The sequence below is a fragment of the Balaenoptera ricei genome, chromosome 14 (genome assembly GCF_028023285.1).
Source record: "Balaenoptera ricei isolate mBalRic1 chromosome 14, mBalRic1.hap2, whole genome shotgun sequence".
Classification (NCBI taxonomy): domain Eukaryota; kingdom Metazoa; phylum Chordata; class Mammalia; order Artiodactyla; family Balaenopteridae; genus Balaenoptera; species Balaenoptera ricei.
Genome location: NC_082652.1, coordinates 8,986,868 through 9,012,337, shown reverse-complemented (window position 1 = coordinate 9,012,337; position 25,470 = coordinate 8,986,868). Strand labels below are relative to the sequence as shown.

The 25,470-nt window shown below is 38.8% G+C and overlaps 1 protein-coding gene and 1 long non-coding RNA gene across 2 annotated transcripts in view; one reads left to right on the top strand and one right to left on the bottom strand.

The window, feature by feature from the left end:
- Window positions 1-25,470, top strand: part of PPTC7 (protein phosphatase targeting COQ7) — a 38,955-nt gene that overhangs the window by 5,313 nt on the left and 8,172 nt on the right. The window contains exons 2-3 of the mRNA XM_059895281.1: window positions 17,302-17,481; window positions 23,490-23,688. Coding sequence (XP_059751264.1) covers window positions 17,302-17,481; window positions 23,490-23,688 — 379 coding nt within the window. The remainder of the gene's footprint in view (window positions 1-17,301; window positions 17,482-23,489; window positions 23,689-25,470) is intronic.
- On the bottom strand, window positions 9,959-14,151 carry LOC132347617 (uncharacterized). The gene is made up of 2 exons (XR_009497250.1): window positions 13,526-14,151; window positions 9,959-10,550 (listed from the first exon to the last, which is right to left on the bottom strand). It is a non-coding gene; the product is annotated as an uncharacterized LOC132347617 (long non-coding RNA).

The window sequence follows — 25,470 nt, the reverse complement described above, 5'->3', positions numbered from 1 at the left end:
AAAGTGAAAAATTCAGTAGCACAACATTCACAAGGTTGTGCAGCCACCACCACTAACTAGTTCCAGAACGTATTCATCACCCCAAAAGAAAACCCCTACCTATTAGCAGTCACTTCCCAGTTCCCCTCCCTCAATCCCTGGCAACAGAAAGTAGATTCTGACTCTACAGATTGCCTATTCTGGACATTTCATATAAATGGAGTCATATAATATGCGGTCTTTTGTGTCTGGCTTTTTTCACTTAGCATAAGATTTTCAAGATTTACCCACATTGTAGCATGTATCAGTACTTCATTCCTTTTTATGGCTGAATAATATTCCATTGTATGGATATACCACGTTAAAAAATTCATCTATTAATGGACATTGGGTTGTTTGCACTTTTTTGGCTGTTGTGAATAGTGCTGCTGTGACACATTTATGTATAGGCTTTTTTGTGAACATATATATTCTCTTGGGTATATACCTAGAAATGGAATCGTTGGGTCATATTGTAACTTTGCAACTTTATGAGCAATATAGTTGTTTTTTTATATATTTTATATCATTCATATATAATGATTATATATCATTAATATAATTATTTAATAGAGGGGGAAATCTTTTTTAAATGTCAGCAATCAGGTATGTAAGTTCTGAGATCAATCAGTACTTTAAATATGCTGGATTTCATAATAATCTGTGTGCTTTCAAGAGAAAATTGTGGAATGTTAAGGAAGTGTGAGAGTTGTGGCTTCAGTAAAAGAGCCTTCTAGGACTCAGAAACATCAGGGTTTAAGAAGCTACTGACAAAAAAATAGCCACTGACTAGTTGTCCTCTGACTTTTCTGAGTATTCTGTCATTCTGTAATGAATAGATTACAGGGTTGATGGATAGAGGAATTTTGCTGTTTGTTTCTTAAACTCCTGCTCCCCAATATTTTTCTCATTTTGCTATATATTGTACTTTTCATAAGGTTCTTATAAGGCACATTATTTTTAAAGTCATTTTCTCATTTGTTATACTGTTAGAACTACTTTTCCTTTGTTCAGTCTTTAATCTAGAAATTCTTGAGCTTAGTTTTAAATTTTCCTAACTTCCAGCTTCTCTCTCAATTTGTTAATAATCTCCTTAAAGGAATATGGATAAATCTTGTTTTTATAGAGCAAGTAATTGCATTTTAAAAGCATGACTGTTTATACTTTTTTAGAAAATATACTTTTGTTAAAAGATTTTAAATTGTAGCAGAAGGTAAGATGTAGATGTTAACTGGCTGTGCTGTGGGGTTTTTTTGGGGGGGGGGCAGGGTGTTGAGGGAGTTGGGGGAACCTGGATTGGAGAAGGCTGTTCCTGAACTTTAGCACTGCTTTCTGAAACTGGGCAATACATAACCTGAATGGTTGCAACAGTATCCAAATGGAGTTTGTACTTGTGTGTGACTCAAGAAGTACTACACCAGGCCAGAGTATTTGACCTACAACCATGTCCTTTGAATAAACGCCTGTGTCCGTTTGAATAAACGCTTATGTCAAGTTCAAACTAAATGTCAAATTCATTTTATATAGGTCCCCGTGCCTTTTAGAGAGGCCTTACCTGGGGCTTTAGGTTCAGAATTTTCAGGGAAATGCTTTGGAAAGGTAAGTTGACAGTTTCTTTCTAAAGAAATTTTACTTTTCTAGTCAGTTGAAAAATGGTGTGCCTTGTGGGTTTGCCTTTCAAAATTAGTGTTAACTTTTGGTCTCATTTTAAGAACTGGTTACCTAGATCCTAATTTTTGTCATTAGTAATAAAGTTCAGTGATCTGTCTTGTTTGAGAGTTGTCAAATATTTTAAAAATCTCAGTTTTCTATCTCTCTGAGGTCTAAAATCATTTGTTTCCTGTTATTAAACAATTCACACAGTTTACAGAATTGCATCATAAATCAAAACTTTTTTGCAAAAGCTGACCAACTGCAGGAGGCATTGGGCTGATAACACACACTTACTCATTTAAACTTGAGTTGACAAGTGGCACGGATCTTTCAGTTTAAAATTTTAAAGAAAAGATGCTAAATACTTTTGAATGGGATCCCAAACAGGATTTTGGGTGGATGGGGTGGGGGTGAGGGAGCAGAACCTTTTCTTTAAAGAGTGGAAAATACTTCACTCTGTTTTCTGCTAAACATTTATTCAATATCTGACACAAAATATGGTTCAACTTACCAGTGTTTTATACATATACAGTGCTTTAGATTTTACTCTTTTTTTTTTTTGGCTGCGTTGGGTCTTTGTTGCTGTGCGCGGGCTTTTCTCTAGTTGCAGCGAGCGGGGGCTACTCTTCGTTACCGTGTGCGGGCTTCTCATTGCGGTGCCTTCTCTTGTTGTGGAGCGTGGGCTCTAGGCGTGCGGGCTTTAGTAGTTGTGGCTCTTGGGCTTAGTTGCTCCGTGGCATGTGGAATCTTCCGGGATCAGGGCTCAAACCTGTGTCCCCTGCATTGGCAGGCGGATTCTTAACCACTGCGCCACCAGGGAAGTCCCTAGATTTTACAGTGTATTTTTATGTTTTACCTTATTTAATCTTTTAACTGTGAAATAGTTGCTCTTATTTCTGCTTAACCTGCATCTGTTTCCTCATCTATAAGGCTGACTCATCAGTAAGGTCAGTATCAAAGCTGGGACTTGAACCTAAGTTTTCTCTTGCGCATCTAGTGCTTTTAAATAAATGGTTTTGTTTTGCGCTTATAAAAGTAATACATGTTCACAAAAGCACAGTATAAAATACCTGTAACTCATAACTCAATTATAGTCAGTATGGTTTCCTCTAGCCTTTGTGTATATACAATTGTATGTATACATATTAGTAAATAAGGTTGGGTTAGTGTGTATTCTGCTCTGTAATGTTATTGTTATGTAATGTAGCTTGAGCATACTTCCATAATAAGCATAGCTATCATATTTTACTGCGTATATAGTCCATGAAGTCCTCTATTTTTAGTTATTTAGATTATTTCCAATTTTCTGTTATAAGTAACGCTAGAGTGAATACCTCTACATGTAAGTATTTCCTTAGGATAAACTCCTTGAAGAGGAGTTCCTGAGTCAAAGGCTGTGAACTTTTGAAAGGTTTCTGATTTAAATATTAGTGTAGCTCCCTCCAGAAAGGTTATACTAATTTATACCTTTCCATTTGCTATGAAATTACTCTCATCAGTAAGCTTATTGTTGATCTTGAGTCTGTCACATTTAACAATTTATAAGTTTACTAGGTTCTTAAACAGTTGTTTTTGAGGTAAGTTTGTAGCTGGTGAATAGTTCTAGAACGGATTGAATTGTTGGTATGAATCCCAAGGGCTACAAAATGACTGCAAAAATTTTGCCAGAGACTGCAAAAGTGACTTACTACAAAGAGTGCTTTCTGTTGAGGGACCGAGTACTATTTTGACTCAAGCCAGTTCCAACACATTTTTGCACTGATTTTTCTTTTACTCATTTCTTTTTACTCATTCCCTCATGAAGAGGGAACTTCTTTCTTTTTGTACTACTGTGACTGTACATTTTGATCTTTCAAGGATGCCATCTCCAGTAGGTTTTTTGACTTATCAAAATTTGTGCTGTCATTTGAGGTAGATGCAAAAGGTTAGCTGTGCTGAATGAAGCCAACAAAAAGTGCTTCTGTTTTCACATCAATGTTTGGATAGCAGTTTTGAATAAGAAAATAGATTTGAGCTATTTACATTAGAGCTGGAAAACTGTTCCTGGCCTCTAGTTTGAATACTAATTGGTAATATGGTCATCAGTGTTTCTATGAAATGAGAAAGTCTAAACAGAGGTGTCATTTATGCATGTATTGTTTTTAAAAATTCACTTCTCTTGGTTCTTGAGCTGCAACGTTGATCTTATTTTCTTGTTCATGTACCCTGAATTCACTGAACAATCAATGGTCTTTGGTGTGTTTTGTGAATACATTCTATACATACATATTAAATAATTTACAGATCGTCTGAATTCAGTGAAGCCAATTAATCTATAACTATCTTTTATTCTTTCATCAGAATTTCAAATTGAAAAATGGTTGGCCTGCCTTTTTGTCAGTGTCCTAAAGGAAAAAAAAACTTTTCCAATATTCTAGTCTGGTGGTTAAAACTGAAGTAAAAGGACATGGGGCAGTGTTTTTACCTTCTGGATCATTATCAAAACTTCTCTGAAAACATACATGAGGTGGTGTACTAAGGGGAAAGGATAAATTGAGAAGCCTGAAATGGAGCCTTTGTTTCAAAACTAGTTCATGCAGTAAATGTAATATTGTATATGAAAAGTAAAATATAGCTGTATCTGTTAGCTTTTATTTTATAAAGAGTTTCTAAAACAGGCTCCCTTTTCTTGCAATGTGACTTAGAATCCCAGAATCTTAGATCTTAGAAAAAGGAACTCTCAAGAGAATTTGTCCTCCTGCCCTTTCTTTCACAGATGAGAAAACTAAAGTTTAGAGAAGTTATTTGGCCAGTGTCCTACAGCCAGTTAGTGGCAAAGAAAGCTGGGAGCTGTGTCATCTCCAAGACTCCTTTTCAAGGCTCTTTCCATCCAGCCTTATTTTAACAGTCTGTGAGAAGAGGGCACAACACCTTGTGCAACTCTAGGATGAGATAATGGTTCATTCTCTCTCTCTCTCTCTTTCTTTTTTTAATTTTTATTGGGGTATAGTTGATTTACAATGTTATGTTAGTTTCAGGTATACAGCAAAGTGAATCAGTTATACATATATCCACTATTTGTTTAGATTCCTTTCCCATATAGGCCATTACAGAGTATTGAGTAGAGTTCCCTGTGCTATGCAGTAGGTTCTTACTAGTTATCTATTTTATATATAGTAGTGTATACATGTCAATCCCAATTTATCCCACCACCACCACCCCCCCCCCCCGCCCTTATCCCCAGTGGGTTCATTCTCTTTTTGTAGTTCTCAGATGAAAGTTGGTTTATCAGAATGTTGGTATTCTCACTTATCAGTACAGTCAACTGAATTCATTGTTTACTGGTTGTTTCCTGTTAGTCCTTGACAGGTGCTGGGGAAAAGACCACGAACAAAATAGACTTTAGCCTTGAAGTTTCACAGTCTGGGGGAGAAGGTACACATATGCACAGGAACAGAAACGTTAGATGTTGTGGAAGCATGGAGTCAGGCCCCGAGAGATGGGTGTTTCAATAAACTGAGGCAAGTAAGGAGAAGATTGGCAAGGCTCTCCAGATTGAGGGATCAGCAAATGCACAGAAGAAGACTTCCCAAACTACAGCTATTTTGTAGCTAGAGAGTAGTTTGGGCTGGCGGGGTGGGGATGGGAGGATGGTTGAGAATTGATGTTAGAAAACAGGTTAAGACCAAATTGTCAAAGGTCACAGTTGCCATATTGGGTGTTGTTTCATTTTTTGTTTTTGTAGAAGCTATAGGAGATGTTTTTGCTTTTGTTGTTTTGGGTTTAGTTTGGTTTTTTCTGAAGAAGCAGCACATTTAGATGGTACAAAATTGAAAAGGTATTCAAAATTCAAAAGGGTGCATAAAGTCTCCCTCTCACCCATGTCTCCTAGCTGCAAAAGTTCCCCTCCCAAAAGAAACCAATGTTATCAGTTTCTTGTATATTCTTCTAGAGAATGTTCTTAGAAATACAAGTAAATAAGTGTATATACATGGAAGGTATTTGACTAGAAGTGTAATATGGACATAGCAATCTTGTTTAAAAAAAAAAGATAAAAACGGTGTAATGGGAGAACAGGAGGCAAAAGATCAATTAGGAGGCTACTGAAATAGTCTGAGCTAGAATGGTCTTTAACTAAGGGTACTGGAAAGTAATTGGGCTTCAGGCACATTGCAGACAAAGAATCAACAGGACTTAGTGATAATTGGACGAAGAGGGTGAAGGAGAAAGAGAAATTGGAGTTGATTTTGAGGTTTTGCTTCTAGAAGCTTCTTTAAGGTTTCTAGCCTGGAAGTGTGGGGTGGTTTGGGCTGCCATTAATCAGGTTAGGAAATGCAAGAGAAGAATCAAAACTTTGGGAATTGAAAACAGGGGGTTGCTTGGTAGCAGAGGCATTTCAGAGGTAGAATCATCTGGTTCGTGGCATGCTTGGATCCAGCTGGTCTTTGTTGAGTCCTTAGTGCTCTGACAGTGAGTCTCATTAGAATCACCTGTATAGTTTGGATTTTTATGCTTTGTTACAAGGCCCAGGCCTACCCTGGGCTGGGCATACTGGCTCAGGAAGTAGGGCTTGGGTTCCACAGGTAATCTCAATGTGCAGCAAGAATTGAGAACTGTTGTGCCAGGAACCGGGCTAGCACTCCAGAATGAAAGACGTTACCAGCATGAAAAAGACTCAGCCCTGAAGGGGGTCACATTACGGAGTGGGAGAAAGGAGACAGGAAAGTCATGATACAGGCGCTGCTGTTATTGTAGTGACCTAGGGAGAGGGTTAGGCCCACTAACATTTATGTGTTCGTTGTCGTTATAAGATTTCCCATTTAAAATGAGAAATTTCTAAGTCTGAACCCTGGCACATAGTAGGCAGCAGGCACTTAAGAGGTATTTGTTAAATAAGGTTACTTCAGAGTCACTTCTGGAAAAAGAAAACTTATTTTTTCAAGGTGCAGATGAATCTTTTTTTCTTCATGTATTTTTTTGGAGACAAATACAGATTTGTTCCTTAGTGCTTGAAAATGTTGCTGTTTAAATGTTTAATGGAATATTGAATGGTGGTGGATGTGTGACCAGAAAAGCTGAATGGGCCACTCATATTTTAAACATTATATATGAGTGGGAATTGTCTTTTGATTGTGACCGTAGACCAGTGTTTGTAGAGCTTGCAGCCGACACTGATCAAAGACTTTTTTTCTGATTGCTACAGGGCAGACCGGTCTATATACTGTTATTTGGCCTTTTTTTTTTTTAATTTATCTTTGGCTGCGTTGGGTCTTCGTTGCTGCGTGCGGGCTTTCTCTAGTTGCGGCGAGCAGAGGCTACTCTTCGTTGCGGTGCAGGGGCTTATTGTGGTGGCTTCTCTTGTTGCGGAGCATGGGCTCTAGGCACACAGGCTTCAGTAGTTGTGGCACGTGGGCTCAGTAGTTGTGGCACACAGGCTTAGTTGCTCCACGGCATGTGGGATCTTCCCGGACCAGGGCTCTAACCTGTGTCCCCTGCATTGGCAGGTGGATTCTTAACCACTGTGCCACCAGGGAAGCCCTGGCCTTAAGAGAGACATAACTCTCATTTATTGCATGTTGGCCGTGAGCTGAGCACTGTGACGAGGCACTCTTTAACACCATTATCCGTGTTCTTCACACCAGCACTGTGATGTTCATGATTTTATTCCCACTTACAGGTGAACATAATGAGTCTCAGAGAGCTACCCAAGACACCCTTAGTACACCTCATCCTAATCCTGGAGCTGGAATAAGAACCCAGATCTGACTCCAAAGCCTTGCCCAGTGTGTGTACACTGCCTTTTAAGTCAGAAATGATCATTTAAAACTTTGTTTTACTGGGTCTTTGCTGGGTCTGAGTACTATTTAGTTATAACTATTCCTAGGCTAATAATTGAGCAAAGCCCCTTAATTAAAGCAAATAAAGGCCTTAGCGAGCCTGTTGAACTAGTCATTAGGCCACAGGAACTTTGGTGGCCTCAGGCCAGCCCTTTGCTTCTGGGGGACCTCCTAAATACCTTAACTCCTACAGTGCATTGTTTCGCTAATTGCTGGTGAGAGGTTCGTGGCAGGGGTGTGATAGGCATTTACCTAGAGGTGAGGTTTCTCTGCTCTTAGAGCTGTAACTTCCGCCTTTATTACTTATACTTTATCCATATTAGTCAAAATCACAGGGAACTGCCCAAAATGCCTCTCTCTCCTCAGCCTCCTCCTCCCCCACAACTCGGTATTTTCATCCTTCCAGGCTCAAATCAGACACTTCTCCATGAATGCTTTTCTAATTCCTTTAGCTAGATGTAATCTGATCTTCCTTGCTCTTGGCTTTAGTGGTACATGTTTATTTTGTTATATTATAGCCATTTATCTTAAGCTGCTCCAATTCCCCGCCTCCCCCATCACTACCACTTGATTTTAAGTTCCTCTGGGCGGGAAATCTTTTATTATATGTAAATCCCTTTGGCTCCCTTTCACTACAATGTCTTGCATATAGGAGATGTTCAATAAAATGTGTTGACTAACTTTAATATTGAATGTAAGTGTAAAATGCAATTCTTAATTGAATTCATATAGTTTATCATCTCTCCCATAAAGGCAACATGTACTCATTACTGGAAAAATGGGGAAGTGTGGAAAATAAAAAGAAGAAAAGGACTTCCCTGGTGGCGCAGTGGTTAAGAATACGCCTGCCAACGCAGGGGACCCGGGTTCGAGACCTGGTCCCGGAAGATCCCACGTGCCGCGGAGCAGCTAAGCCCGTGGGCCACAACTACTGAGCCTGCGTGCCACAACTACTGAAGCCGGGGCGCCTAGAGCCCATGCTCCGCAACAAGAGAAGCCACCGCAATGAGAAGCCCGCGCACCACAACGAAGAGTAGCTCCCGCTTGCCGCATCTAGAGAAAGCCGGCGCACAGCAACGAAGACCCAACGCAGCCAAATAAATAAATAAATCTTAAAAAACAAAAAAAGAAAATTACTTGTTCTGCCCCCTCAAAGGTCATTACTTAGTTGAACAATATATAGGGAAAATATAATTAATTTTCAGAAATTAAGGGTCAGTTCTTGGCAAGCTTTTTTATTTTTTAAATTTATTTATTTTTGGCTGTGTTGGGTCTTCGTTGCTGCACACAGGCTTTCTCTAGTTGCGGTGAGCGGGGGCTACTCTTCTTTGCGGTGCGCGGGCTTCTTATTGCGGTGGCTTCTCGTTGCGGAGCACAGGCTCTAGGCGCGCGGGCTCAGTAGTTGTGGCGCACGGGCTTAGTTGCTCCGTGGCATGTGGGATCTTCCCGGACCAGGGATCGAACCCATGTCCCCTGCATTGGCAGGCGGATTCTCAACCACTGCGCCACCAGGGAAGACCTTAATTTGGCAGGCTTATTCAAAAGAATTATGTTCTCACTTTTTTTAAAAAAGCATTTGTGCCAAGGTTGCATGTGACTCGACCTCTCCCAGATGGTGGTATTTTAGTAAAAAGCAGCTCTTATATTTATAGAGGGGTGGAGAAAGCAGGGGGTAAAATAGTATCCTCTTTGGGGTTAGGTCAGGGTATATGGCTTAATTGTTATAAATATTAGGTTAACCTTTAAGACCGGAATTCTAGATCTAATCTTATAAATAGAAGGAAAAATTTTCTCTTAGCCTACAGGGCCAGTACAAGTAGACACACATCAGATAGCTGGACTTTAATTGCTGTTACTTTCTTACTTAAACGTTAAATTATTAGGCACTGTGTAACATTTTCTAATATCTAGAAACTAACAGAAGCATCAGCTTTAATAGAAGCCCTTAATTCTGTAACACACTAAGGTCCCTGTCTCTATTGTTCATATCTTAAAATAAGTGTGAGACCCCCAGATGATTTGTCTGTTGCTTCCTCCTGTCTAGAAAGCATTGCTGACAGCATTTAGCATTTGAGGAAGATACTGTTGCAGCTCAGAAAGGAGTGAAGTGACCTTTATCTGTGACTTAACCTTCAACTTTGTAAGATACCCAAGGTCCTCAGCCACAGTTAAGTCAAAACACATCATTCCACATTAAATATTTGGTATTTAAACAGAAGAGCTAGAGGAAGTTAGAGGAAGACCATTTTTCTTTTAAAAAGGTTGACTTTGAGTTTCTTTGCCTTCACACTATCATTTCCTAATCGTCTTCTACTACCCAGAGTAGTCTGGAGATTACCGTGTCTAATTAATGAAGTATTCTGGACAGTGGGTTTAAATGTGTATATGTATGTGTGTGCATTTTAATTTGATTAATTATTAAGTAGTTTCAGGTTTACTAAGCTAGAAAGGAACAGTTATTTTGTTTAGAATTCTAAAACATAAAATAGAACATTTATTCCTGCTTTGAGTCCGTATTTGAGTTTTGTTAACTGTCCTGGACAGTACTATTTCTTGAGCAGGATTTGAGTTTTGCTTGTAAGTGTCCCTTTTTATACATTTTGTCATAGGGTTGAACCTTTCTTCCTTCCATCCTTTCAGCTTTATTGCCTCAGCTTTGAGTTAGCTGTTCTGCTTAGAGATCTTGAGTTCTTTTTTTTATATAAGTTTATTTATTTTATTTATTTATTTTTGGCTGCCTTGTGTCTTTGTTGCTGTGCACGGGCTTTCTCTAGTTGCGGCGAGTGGGGACTACTCTTCATTGCGGTGGGTGGGCTTCTCATTGCGGTGGCTTCTCTTGTTGTGGAGCACGGGCTCTAGGCACGCGGGCTTCAGTAGTTGTGGCTCACGGGCTCTAGCGCGCAGGCTCAGCAGTTGTGGCGCATGGGCTTTGTTGCTCCGTGGCATGTGGGATCTTCCCGGACCAGGGCTCAAACCCGTGTCCCCCGCATCGGCAGGCGGATTCCCAACCACTGCACCACCAGGGAAGCCCAAGATCTTGAGTTCTTGACGTAGACTTGGTATCTGGAGAATTAGAAGATGCAGGTTTCATTGTGACTAATGCATAGTGGTTATTTTGGGGAAACTTCTTGCAAAGGGAATATATCACTTGTTAAAGCAGGAAGAACGTGATAATCTATATAATTTCACCTCTAGCGAACTGAAAGGAGTGTTAGTCAAAGCAAATTGTACTTTTCTGAATAAATCAACTTTTGAATACATTTTTCCAGTAATCCTTCTTTTTGTTCCCTTTGGGATAATTGTTTGCAGAAGCATTTCACAGTCCTGAATCACAGGGGAGTGTTTTTAATGCCCAAATAGTTGAGGCTTCAGAATTGTTGATACAAGTGTGATCTGTTCCATTTGATAGAAATTGAGTTTATCCTCTGATCTCATTTTTCTCTGGTTATAATGCTTCATGTTGTGATGCCCCTAGACAAATAAGGTTGGCTTTGAGACCACTAGACTATAGTATTTGAAGAAGAGCCTTGGCATCTGAAAAGAAGCCGGCTGTAGCACTGCAATAGATACTGCCTAACCAGTTCCTCATCAGATGAGTGCTCGCTGCAGAAAGTGTAAAACCAGATATCCTTATCCCTTGAGTACAGAGGGTCTCCTGCTGCTTTTATTATTCAACTCTTGTGATCCAGCCAGATTCTTACTCAATTTCTCTTCTGGAGTTTCAGTTCACTATCAGGTACCCATCCTAGTAGATAGGAGATGTGTTTCACTGATGGAAAAACAATCCCTGTAGAACTGTCTTACTTCATTAGGGAGAGTATGAGGCTCAATGTAAAATGCCTTGAGATCATCAAAGATGCAAGGAATAAAGCTCTATTACCTTTGGGTACTACTTAGTATTTGAAATTCTGCCAGAGCTATTGGATAAAATCAAATTGCCTACTTTTCTTCCCTGATGCTTATATTAAAATTGAAATTTAGTGTTTATTTTTTGGGTATCACTTTCTTCTGGAAAATGTAACTAATTGCATGTCAATCTGAAGATGAGTGTAGTAAGAAGAGTTTAAGAAGAACGGCAGCCTCATGCTGATGGCTGATAATGGATAATGATGGAGAGACTCAGGCTGATGATCGCTTAGTTCAAAATCTTTTTCAATGTGAGCCTTTGCCAGCTACACAGTTAGGTGGCCGAATGCAGTTGGAAGGAGGATTTTTAAGCTTCCACAATTTCAGCTTACTTACCAAATCTTTTTTCCTTGAATTTTCTGCTTAGAATAAAGCTATTAAGTAAAATTCTGCGTTAATAACAAGCTAAGTGATTTTTTTTCAAGTACAGCAAAGTTTTGTTTTTATATGATTATAACTAAGGCAAAGACAAAAATGTATTAATTAGAAAAATGAAAATTGTTACTTTTAAGAATTTTCTTCCTATAAAAAGATATATTTAAATGATGGGAGATAACACCAGAATTACTCTTTCTCCTTCTGTCTTAACTCTTTACTTTAGAAAAGCAATCTACAGAAAACTTAGCAAAATATTTTATAAAAATCATAAATATAAATATTTTCTAGTTGGCTATTTCCCACTTCATAAAACTTGACATTTTCAGTTGTAAATGGTACAACTAAAGGAATTTTCTGTGCCCTATAGTCTCTTCTCAGCTTTTTGCTCAGCTATTTCAGATATGTAACCATTATCTTAATCTAATAATGGTTTTAATTGGATTTTAGGTCAAAGGAAACACTTAAGCTAGACGTGGGCTGACAGAATGTTATTAATGGAGGCATAAGATGATTACAGTGAGTTAAATGAAATAGCTTCTGTATTGGTGCAAACTCTTTATCTTGGCATTCAAAGCCTTTCCAGTTCAGTCCACCTCTTCAACTTCACCTCTCTTCACCGCTAAAGAAATTATATCATTCTGACAAATTGGATTACTTGGCTGTTTCCTAAACTTGATCAGTTATATCTGTGTTTGTAATTTGATGCCTAGAGTAAGATGCAAATCTCGAGTGAGCTATTTGGCCAGGAGTTCTCATTCCTAAGATAAGATCCCCCTTAAGTCCTTAAACTTTTTACTCTGTACTCTCTTGAGCATCCAGTCCGTCCTGTGGTGTCAGTACTGGACCTTTGTCAAAGAACTGGCCCTGATTGCCTTCCCCAGTGCAGACTCTTAGTTCCTGACTTCATACAGAACATTTCCACAAAAATGCCCTACCGGTGCCTGAAACTCAGCATACCTGAGACAGAGGTCAGTATCTTCTGAAGGCATTTTCACCCCCTCCTAACTGGGGAATCATCTAATCAATATTCATTCCTGAAATCCAGAAACCTATTGATATAAAATGTATTGATGGAGAGCCATCTTGTCTTTATGTCCTTTGTATTTCCAGTGGTTGTCTCTTCTACTTTTCTCATTACCTCTAACCTAAAATCTTGCAGCTGATGCCTGACCTCTTACCTCTCTGAACCCGTTCTGTCCACTGCTGTCAGGATTATTTTTCTAAAATATAGATTGGATTATATCACTTCTACCCAGAAACCTTGTGACTCTTTATTGTCTAGAGCAGTGCTCTTCAGTAGAAATATACTGTAAACTGTATATGTAATCTTAAATTTTCTAGTAGCCACATTTAAAAAAGTAAAATGAAACAGATGATGTTAATTTCAATTAATATATTTATTTAACCCAGTATATCTAAAATGTATGTTCAACATGAAACTAAGACATTTTACAATCTCGGGGGTACTGCGTTTTTGGAATCCAGAGTGTGTTTTACATTTAACAGCACATCTCAATCCATGCTAGCCACATTTCAAACTGAATAGCCACATGTGGCTAGTGGCTCCTGTATTGGACAGCACAGGTCTATAGCATAAAGCTTAAAGTTCTTGGACTGCAATTTTGGGCACCCCACAGCTTCAGCCCCTGCGCTGCATATTTCAACTTCTTCCCACTCACCCAAGCCCCACCCACACCTAATTTGCCGTTCTTTTCCTTTAATTACTCTTCTCTGCCTGAGGAAATCTGACTTACCTTCCAGGGCCAGATCCGAATGCCACTTCCTAGTGAAAGCTTGCTCCATTCTCGCAGTGCCCCGTAAGCATTAACCACTTGCTCTTGACTCTTCTGTAGCAGCATTTGTGAGAGCCGGTTGTCTAGATCCCATGAGTGAGTAGTCTAGCTGCCCACTAGAAGGTGAGCTTCCCGGAGGCAGGATATGTCTCCCTCAGCCTCTGTTTCCTAGTATTCACTGTAGCCTCCATTTGCTCTTAGGGATATTCTTATCCTTTGTTGTTTGATATCTTCAAGATCCGAAGCAATCTCTCCTTTAACAGTTGTTTTCTTTACCTCTGAATGAAATTTCCCTTTATATCTGGATCAGTTCCACTGTTTTAAAAGGTGTTCTCTCTGTGGATTGAAGCTTTTGCTTATGCAAGAGAGGAAATATTCATTTTCTTATAGAAATAACTGCCTAATATGAATTAAACTAGGTTTCAAATGTAGGTTATTCTGGTTTTAGCCTGTTCTAATCCCAAATATAGCTCTTCCTGTTATATAACTTGTTCTTTGTAAGTAAATTATGTATGTATACTAAGACTTTTTTCACACAGCTTTATTGAAAAGTTTATATGCTTTTTGAGTTTCTTTTTCCCCCTAAAGAGACTTGGCCAATGGAGTTTTGCCTGTGTTCTTTTTCCCATATAAAAGCAAACAGGTGCCTGAAAGGTTACCTCTATTCTGGGAGAAATCTGATTAATGTTGAAGGGCTGTGCCAAGTCAGACTCTGTAACCTGCTGACAGATTATGTAGTGAGTGCCAGGATCAACTCTCAACATTATCTCAGGTTTTAATGGTTTTCTTATGAAGGGCATTTGTAGATGAAACCAGTTTGTATTTAAAGTTAATTGTGGCTCTTAGATCAGAAACTGGTTAAGAAATTCTTTCCTCAAGCAAACAGTAGTTTGAGAAGAATGAATGATTCATCAGATGGAGTTGCAAGGACTATAATTGCATTCTGTGTTTTAACACAAATTGTTGCATTTAAATCATGGTAAAATCTTATCCCTGGTGACGTAAGAATTCCTCAAAAGAAGTTCCTATTAAACTACCTTAAATTTTTGTAAGAATTTCTAGATATCCTTACAACTGCTTGAAAAGCACCAAAAAATGATACTTCTTCCTGGGAGGGTAGACCTCAGTCATCCCTGATGCTTCTCTTTCCCCCACCCTCAGTGTACCCCATTCAGTGTACCTGTGAGTCCTTTTGTTTCACTGGATCCCAAATCCCTGCACTCTAACTGCACTGCCACCATTTCACAACTGAGCTACTGAGACAGTCTCCTGATTCATTCCCTTTTCTGCTTTTCTCTCCACACAGCAGGCAGAAGGATCTTTTTTCTTATCATTATTACTATTTAAATTTTATATAATGGACAATTTCAAATATACATCAAGGTAGAGGGATGAATGTACCTCTCATTATTCAACTTAAATTATCCATTCATGGCCAGTCTTGTTTCATCTACTCTTTTGTCACCCCCCCCCCCCCAATATTTTGAAAGAAATCGCAGACATCATATCATCTAACCAACTAGTTTGGAATTGCCCTAAAGTGAAATTTTGCCTTGGGACTTCCCTGGCGGTCCAGTGGTTAAGACTCCGAGCTTCCACTGCAGGGGGCATGGGTTCAGTCCCTGGTCTGGGAACTAAGATCCCACATGCCGTGCAGAGTGGCCAAAAAAAAAAAAAGTGAAATTTTGCCTGTTGGTCACAAAAGGTGAGGAAGGTTGCTTCTCCAGTAGTGGTAAGTTATTTGTCAATCTCTTTACTGTCTTCCAATTCTGTTTCTTCTTATTTTTTCAGGATGTGTTCCATTTCTGCATAATAAGTGCCATCACGAGAAAAATAGTTTAATGTGTTCATTTCATGTTAAGCCAGTTTTTCAGGGATACATATATAAGCACTTTCCTACTTTTGCACCAAATATGCTCTTTGAAGTGTGTGTGAAAGTTGAATGTACAAAAAATGTAAATATAGGTCAATTATACTTAAAAACAAACTCATAGATAAAGAAATCAGGTTTGTGGTTACCAGAGGCAGGAATAAGGGAGGGGGAATTGGATGAAGGCAGTCAAAAGGAACAACTTGCAGTTATAAGATAAATAAGTACTAGGAATGTAATGTACAACATGATAAATGTAATTAACACTGCTGTGTGTTATATATGAAAGTTGTTGAGAGCAAATCCTGAGTTCTCATCACAAGGAAAAAAATTTTTTTCTATTTCTTTAATTTTATGTCTACATGAGATGATAGATGGTCACTAAACTTACTGTGGTATCACTTCATGATGTATGTAAGTCAAATCATTATGCTGTACACCTTAAACTTTTATAGTGCTGTAGGTCAATTATATCTCAATAAAACTGGAAGAAAAAAATGTAAATGTGTATGTGGGGAGGATGTTTCATGCTCAGATAGCCTTAAAAATTATAAATTCCCTAATTAATATTTTTATTATAAAATCAATACATGCTCATTATAAAAATAAAATTTTAATAATACAGAACAGTATGAAGTAAAAAGCTTAACTCTCCCATTTGTTCACGGATCTTTTATTTTGAAAACAACTATATTTCTTATAGGTCATTCCAGAAAGCTTCATTTGTGGTCACTTAAAATTTTAATAATGTATATATCTGACATTTTAGTTTGAATTTTAGTTTAGTTTGAATTTCAAATAAACAACCTCACAGTTTTTGAATTTAGTAGACTGTTGAATTTAGAAATTGATTTTAATGTTGAACAACTAGCTTGGTGTTGCAAGGGATTGAATAGGAGATGGTATGGTGTTGACTTTGATGTCTAATTTTTCTTGAGCACTAGTTTCCTCTCGATAAAGGAGTCTTAGGTAGACTGTGAACTCATCAACAGCTCTTTGGACCCGTGAAAAATCTCTATACCAGTGCTGTTTAATAGAAATATAATGTGAGTCACACATGTCATTTTAAATTTCCTAATATTCACATCAATTAAAAATAAAAAGAAACAGGTCACATTAATTTTAATAATGTATTCTCTTTAGCACATTATATCCAAAATATTAGTTCAACATGTAATTAATATAAAAATTAATGAGCTATTTTACCCTTTTTTTCATACTAACAAGTTTTCAAAAATCCAGTGTGTGTTTTATACTTAGAGCACTTCTCAGTTTGCATCAGCCCCATTTCTAGTGCTCGCTAGCCACGTGTGGTAGTGGCTGTTATACTGGGCAGTGCGGCCCTGTACAGGATAGAGGTTGTCTCAGAGGGAGGAGGAAAGGGGGTGGGATGTATTCTTAATTTTGTTCTCTCTTTCACAGTTATTGACCAATATTTGAAGTTAGAAGTTTGCTGCTTTTGGTATTCTTAATGATGGACAGCTCTGGCTCAGTTGTATTCTCACTAGCATCAGCACTTTTTTAAAAAAATTCATTTTCATTCCTGTAAAATACAACAAAGATTAATAACACAAATACTTCTGTACAAAGATGAAAATCCTGCTGAAATCGAACTCTTGGCTGGGAGGCAATGCCACCCTGTGGTAGCTCACGAGTTTATTCATCAATATATGAAAGATCAGATTCTAAGTAGAGAATGTGGCTTAGGAGTATTAGTGTATAATACATTAAACCTGAGCACTTTTTATTCTGAATTTCAGGGTAAATAGATGTACTAGTATGTAGTAAAATTAGTATTAGGAAAACAGGGGTAAGAAATCCTGAGACGTTGTTAAGAATATCCTTTGAATGTAAATTTCTTTTTTAGGGGTCGCAGATGGTGTAGGAGGATGGAGAGACTATGGAGTTGATCCGTCTCAGTTCTCAGGGACTTTAATGCGGACATGTGAACGGTTAGTAAAAGAAGGACGGTTCGTCCCGAGTAATCCCATTGGAATCCTCACCACAAGCTACTGTGAGTTGCTGCAAAATAAAGTACCTTTGCTTGGTAAGTAGATATCCTATGCATTTTCCTCTCTAAAGAAGCCCAGGAGATGGTTAACAACAAAACCAAGAAAATCACTTACCAGCCCGGCTCTTTTTCTGAGGTTCTTCCTATTAAGCAATTTGATGGAGAAGCTGTGGGCAACACCAGAATACATAATACTGCTTGAAATAGATACAACCACTTTGGAAAACAATTTAGAATTACAGAATAAAGTTAAACATGAACAGATAGTATGCCCCAGTAGTTCCACTTCTGGGTCTTTACCCTAGACTAGAGAAACTCATGCACATCTGTGTATCAAAAGATAGGTACAGGGACTTCCCTGGTGGCGCAGTGGTTAAGAATCCACCTGCCAATGCAGGGGACATGGGTTCGATCCCTGGTCCGGGAAGATCCCACATGCCACGGAGCAACTAAGCCCATGCACAACTACTGAGCCTGCACTCTAGAGCCCGTGAGCCACAACTACTGAGCCCATGTGCCACAACTACTGAAGCCCGCGTGCCTAGAGCCCGTGCTCTGCAACAAGAGAAGCCACCGCAATGAGAAGCCCGCGCACCGCAACGAAGAGCAGCCCCTACTCGCCACAACTAAGGAAAGCCCACACGCAGCAACAAAGACCCAACGCAAAAAAAATAAAAATAATAAAAAAAAAAAAAGACCCAACGCAGCCCAAAATAAATAAATATAAATAAATTAAAAAAAAAAAAAAGATAGGTACAAGAATGTTCATAGTAACATTATTTATAATAGCAGAAAACTGGGAACAACCTAAAAGCCCATTTATAGTAGAAAAACGCATTTTGAAAAGGAACGAGTTAAGGTTGCATGCAGTACTCAGGAACATGTTGTTGAGGAAAAAGAGGACATTGCAGAATATCACCTAACAGTCTGATTCCATATATTTCAAATTCAGAAACATAAACAAGTAAAACTGTATTGTTTAGGGATTCTAAAATACGATAAAAGAAGAAAGAAAAGCAAGTGGTTGTATAATTGGGGTAGTGATTCTCTCCCAGGGAGGAAAAAAGGGGATAGGTCCAGCATGTAAAACTCAGTTGATTACCTGTGAGGAGTTCAGGTTGCAAATTGGCTCCGCAGCTGCTAGCAGTTAACATTTAGTCTGTGTAGATCCCTGTTAATCTTGTATTAGAAAATTTACAAATACCCAGTGTTTGTTTATCTGCTATGCTAATGGAGCATCCTTTGGCTAAGCTTCTACATTTGTTTGTTAAATGGTTTCTTGGGAACTTACCCAAGCCTTCTAAGCAGGCTCTCAGAAAGGGTGTTATTAAGTTTCTGCTAACTGCCAGCATCTTTCTGGTTACTAGAAGGCCTCCCTCCCAATCACCATGCACATTTAAAATCAGCCCTCAATGTTCAATGTTAACGGAGATCTCCGTGTTGTAGAATTTTGCCTTCAATTTAAAACCTTTGTAAGAAGGGGTACTTTTCATCATGCTACCATCTTCTGTCTTCTCTGTGCTGTGATTAACTAGCTTGTTCTCCTTCTAACTGAAGAGAAATCTTGTCTAGAAGTTTCAATATACTGGTTTGTCTTAATCTGCTGTTTTGGGCATGCAGTCTTGAGCTTGCCTGATACCGTGAAACATCCTAGATTCTATTTCATCTCTGTAAACTTGACATATGACTTTGGGCAAACCACTTAACCTCTGACCCCTTATTTCATATGTTAACTGGATAAATCTTTTTATGAAAAGCAATGACTTAAAGCTTCTTGCAATATTCAGAAACATGTTGAGGGAAAAGAGAACATTGCAGGGTGCCATCTAACAAAAGGACCTGTAGACAGGGATACCAGGGGCCTGAGTCTTCTGCCGACACCACCCCACCCTGCACCCCATAGTGCATTTACTAAATTACTGTGACTTGGAATAACCTGTTAAAACCTGTAACAACTGTCCTGATTTTGTACTTTGAAAGCTTTGTTTTTTGCTGTATTTCTTCCTTGTTCCTACTTTTTTTCCCCTATTCACCTTCATGTAACTGGGAGAGCTTAATAAAATAAACTTAAGGACATATAAGAGTTTTTCTTACACTGAATATTACAACTACCTCTTTCTCCTAAAAGACACGTTGAAATAATCCTTCGTTACCATGTTTGACACATACACACTTCTCTCTTACCTTATCTACACATCTCTAAGCTATTTGTAACTAAAACTCAAGCATATTTTGGCAAAGACAGGCTGCTGAGTTTTACTGAACCTCAGCTATAATTGCAAGTAATAATTTTATAAGATTAGGTGATCCTGTTTTAAAAATTTTGCCATTGCTAAAAAGCCTATAACATAATTCCAATATAAAGGGCAAGCTGATAGCTGTGACCACTTATTTCTTGAGAATTTCTAGCTGCTTTTAGATCTGGGTTGGCATCACAGGCTAATTGTTGACATATTATTTGCTCAGAAACCCTTAAGTGGATTTAGGTCTTATGAAGCCAACATATCTTAAGAATTTGAGGGGTTAATCCCAGTAAGGTTATCCCTTTCTTTCTTTGCTGCACAAAAGGCTTAGTGGTAGTTTACAGAATAAGGGCCAGGTGATAAAAATACTTCCATGTTAGCGTGAGGGATTTGCTCAGGGACCTGTCTGGATTGCTCAGTCGTCTGAACATTCAACACTGTTGTTCTTAGCACTCTTTTCTTCTTTGCCAGTTTGTTCCTCTCCAAACACGTAAGAATGGTGAGCTCTTCTCCCAGTATTAGGCTACCAGGGCCTGAGCCGCTGTACGCATCAGTAATTTGAAGAGGCAGAGGAGTTTACACACTAGAGCCCAGATGATTCTGTAAGGCTGAGCTTCCCTTCGATGGTGCTGCTTTGCATATTAAAGCTCTGTCTATCACTCACGAGGACCATTTTGATTCTAACGCAGCGGTTTACTGCCACAAGGGTAGCAAAATGATAGCCTGGATTTGTCAGTGAGTAATAATGAGTCAATGTGAGTCCTTCCTGCAGCACAATTTTCAAGGCTGTGCTACTCATCTGTCATTTTTTGTTCTCAGTTAAATTAATCCCATCAGCTTTCAGAAGATCTTTTGTGTGGTGATTCTATTAATGACGTAAATGATTGGAGTTTTTGTGCACTGAGTTAGGAAGGAAGGGTAATTGGTGATTTTAGCTCTAATATAAGCTATGGAGTAGGTTCTCTGACAGCATGGCCAGTTAGTTACAATACCCATGTTTTTCTTTTCTTTGACAATTAATGGGTAGGGACTAGATAGCTTAGCATTAAAGTGTCAAGTTTGTACCCATGCATATACTGTAGATAACAAGGAAACAGAATTTCTGAACATTACAGTGACACAAATGCTTATATTTAAGTGTTTTTAAATTAAGTTACACATTTTCACTAAGGAAAAATTAATAACAAAAATTAAATTACCTATAATCCACTAAGAAAACTGTTAATTTTTTAGTGATTATACTCCCTGACTTTTTTTCTTTGCCCATAGAATAGTAACAACAGGAATTGAATCTACTCTGTGCTCACAATAGCTCCAGTGAGGTAGATTTGTAGGTATTTTTGTTCCTCATTTTGTTAGGAAGAAACTGAGGCCTAGAGAGAACAAGTGGTTTGCCCACGGTCATGTCACGTGGCTAGAAAATGATAGAGCACTGGGATTTAACACAGCTGGTTCCACAGCCTGTTTATTTTGTTTCTTTTTGCCTTTTAATTATCATTTTATCAGGTTAGCCTTTGCCTACATATTGTGCTTTAAAAAAAAAAATTACAGTAAATTTCACTATTTTTTTTAAAATAAATTTATTTATTTTATTTATTTATTTTTGGCTGCGTTGGGTCTTCGTTGCTGCGCGCAGGCTTTCTCTAGTTGCGGCGAGCAGGGGCTACTCTTCATTGCAGTGCGCGGGCTTCTCATTGCGGTGGCTTCTCTTGTTGCGGAGCACAGGCTCTAGGCGTGCAGGCTTCAGTAGTTACAGCACGTGGGCTCAGTAGTTGTGGCTCACGGGCTCTAGAGCACAAGCTCAGTAGTTGTGGTGCATGGCCTTAGTTGCCCCGCGGCATGTGGGATCTTCCCGGATCAGGGATCGAACCCGTGTCCCCTGCATTGGCAGGCGGATTCTCAACCACTGCGCCACCAGGGAAGCCCAAAATTTCATTATTTTTGATGTACAGTTCTTTATATTTGATATCACTTTCTTTTAAGGAAACTTTAATACTAGCTTATAATCACTTGTTTCACTTAAATTATCTTTCATTTTCAGATATATTTCTCTCACACAATTTTAGTGGCTATCAAATAGCTAACACTTATTATGTGTTGTAAGTCTTTGACATGATTTAACTAATTTTTTTCCTTACAAACAACTCTGTGAGATAGTTACTGTTATCCCTATTTTTATAGATGAGCAAACTGAAGCACAGACAGGTTACATAATTTGCCCCAGGTCACACAGCTAGTAAGTGGCAGAGCTAGCATTCAGATTCAGGCAGGCTGACGACAGAGTCTGTACTCCTAAGTATTATGTGATAGTGCATAGCTTTCCATTGTATGGATGAACTGTAAAATATATAACTAATCCCTTAATTTTATTTTTTTAATTTATTTATTTAATTAATTTATTTTTGGCTGCGTTGGGTCTTCGTTGCTGCGTGTGGGCTTTCTCTAGTTGCGGCGAGCGGGGGCTACTCTTCGTTGCGGTGCGCGGGCTTCTCTTGTTGTGGAGCATGGGCTCTAGGCACGCGGGTTTCAGTAGTTGTGGCAGGCAGGCTCAGTAATTGTGGCTTGTGGGCTCTAGAGCGCAGGCTCAGTAGTTGTGGCGCACGGGCTTAGTTGCTCCGCGGCATGTGGGATCTTCCCGGACCAGGGCTTGAACCCATGTCCCCTGCATTGGCAGGCAGATTCTTAACCACTGTGCCACCAGGGAAGTCCCCAGTCCCTTAATTTTAGATGTTGAGGTTGTTACCAGTTCTTTGTGATCTTATGCAGTGTTTTTGTACTTAAGTCTTGTTTGCATCTCTAATTATTTTCTTACAATAAATTCTCACAAGTAGAATTGCTAGATCAAAGGATATGCACATATTTCAGGGCAATATTGTCCTTTAGAAAGGTTATTTAGTTCTACTCTCTTACCACTGTGAAATGAGAGTGAATTGAGAGTGAAATGAGACCATGTTTCCTACACTAGTGCAGTGATCATTTTTTAGAAATATATTTACAGACCATTTACATTTATTTCTTGGTGAACTGCTCATTTTTCTATTTTGCCATTTTTCTGTAGGTATAGGTTGAAATTTTAGCACTAGAAAGCACTTTCACTAATTGTACTATCAGCCTCAGTCTGGGGAAGGTCATGTGAGCTGTGTGCTGCAAAGGTACACAGAAGCTTCTGCTTGGAATGTGGTCTCTTCTCTCTGAACAGGTAGTCTCTGTAAAGTGAACAGGTTGATTCCACAAGCTACCTGGGAAAATTGGTCTTGTTACTTCATAGTGAGTCAGTCTGCAGTAAAAGTTCTTCATGACCTCAGCAGATGGAAATTCTGTTTAAAATTGTAGTTATGTGCCTTGTCTTAAATGTTAGTGAATTTCACAGAGCAGGCTTTCTGCCTATGACTAATGAGAAATGTTATGGAAACGTAACATGCTCCTTCTGGCATTTTAAGTATTAAAACTTAATATCTCAACAACATCCTTCTGAGCATTTGGCATAGATTATAGCACTATTGAAATAATGTGGTTAAATGCCAGCCATTTTTATTGTTTCCTATCTCTGCAAGTGGAAGAATCCAAATCATCAGTGGCCCACTTAACATTGCATAGTATAAATCCTGTTTTCTTTCCCCGTCATGTTGATCCTGATCAGGTTACTACGGACATTGATATGGAGCCATAACTAAGAAAGGTCCTGTTTAGGCAAAGGAGATTCAAATTATGGCATGTTGCTCTTTGGGGCAATATGATAAAAATGTGTATGCAGAGACAGCCTAGAAAGAGAAAATAAATGGAGATCATTTTTGTTTCTAGGTAGCAGTACTGCCTGCATCGTGGTGCTGGACAGAACTAGCCACCGCTTACACACAGCAAACCTGGGCGACTCAGGCTTTCTGGTTGTCAGGGGTGGTGAAGTTGTGCACCGATCAGATGAACAGCAGCATTACTTCAACACTCCGTTCCAGCTCTCAATCGCACCCCCCGAAGCTGAGGGAGTCGTCTTGAGTGACAGGTAATCTCCCCTTTCTCACCAATAGGTTCCCTCCCATTCCCCTTAACTACAGTGTTGGAGATAGGCATTTTCCATTCTCATGTGAGAAAAGAAGGCACACTGAGGACCTTTTAGTCTGACATCGAAAGATACTGTGCTTGAACTTGGTATTTCAGCCAAGTTGAATTCTGATAAACACCTGATAATTTGACAAGACTGTGAAAATACTATTTCAGGCTTACAGAATATCAGTTTTTCATACCAAGACCACATGGTACATACAGTTGTATTTGTTAAATTGTGCTGGAGAAATGAGTCATTGTTTGTCTGTGCCATTGCCTATACAAGATTTTGCATACGTTATTAGGGAAGAATGCAAACAGACATCTGCTTTATTTATCAGAATAACTTCCTGATTCTCGGGGCCTCCTATAATATGCATCAAATAGAACTTGCAGTCCCTGCAAAACTTGTCAGGCAAAGTTAACTTTCAGGAAATGGACTCAGAGGTGGTCTGATGGTGCTCCTGATGTGTTCTGTTCTTTTTTTCTTCTGACACCTTCTCTCAGTTCATTTTTAAATTGTCAAGAACTTTTCAGGAAAATCAGTACTTTTTTGAATCAACTTTTACAGTTTATCTTTTCTAAGATCAGAGTACAGAGTAACACTAAAACAGTCTCAGATTTCACTGCCTTTAACAACCTTATAGGGCTTGACACAAACATTGTTGGCAATTCATAAATGTGGTTAAATGGGTAATGAACCTTTTGTAAAAGTAGAAGCATTCTAGCAAGTGCCTATTGTCTCTACTTAATAGTTCTTATTGGGCCAAATCTTAAGTCCAAACTAAGATAAAATGATGATTACTGCCATCTTTTAAACTGGAATGAGCATACTATATAATTAAGTACTCAGTATTGCCCATCTATTGCTGACTCCTAGAGAGAGGGAAGCAGTTTTTTACTTTCAGATTAAGGCAGATTACCATAATTGGAAGAAAATTTGATTATAGGCCCTTCTTCAGTTGGCTGTAATGCACATCAATATTAGCCCTATTGGAGTGGGGAGAACTCAGAACCCCAAGGCCTTCGTAGATGTCAAGTTCAGCTAACAGTTTTTGGAGAAGAGTGTTTTAATTTTCCTTTACTTGATCCTTGTTATTTTGGCTTCTGAGTGCTAGAGCGGCCCTGCTGTACCTCACACGCTATCTTTGGGACAGTCTGGTCAGGACAGCCCAGAGGCAGCGTGCTAGCATGTGATTTCAGCTCGTGTTTCAGTGCAGTCAAAAGTTTCCAGCAGCACAGTATGTTCAATCAAAATGGGCAAAACTGCAGCTGGCGGAACACCAAGCTCATGGGTGGGAGTGTTGGGAGAAGAGGACGATCTGTCCAATGGCAGTGAGTCTCTCACAGACAGAATAGCAAAGGACACTCCTAGGGAAAGAAAAACCTCAGCATAAAATAGAACTTCGGTACCAACCTGGTCATTAATCTAAACTTCTAGAATCTGATTAGTTTCCAAAGACTGAGCAAATGTGAAATGTCTTGTATTGTTTCTCTTTATTCCACGGAAGAAATCAACCTGGTTTCTACCAGTTTTACAGTCTTTTTAAAATTTTCTTATTTTTTGGTCTTTTTTGTTTCCCAGCTGCATGTTATCTCCTTAGTTATTAGTCCCTCTTATCTATAAAATATTATATTAAGCTTAACTTACAGATTTCCTTTAGTAGCTGTTCTTAGAAAATGTTTACTGTATAACTGTGTAAGCGAAAGCTAATTTGTTCCTTGCCAAAAGCCCGTCACA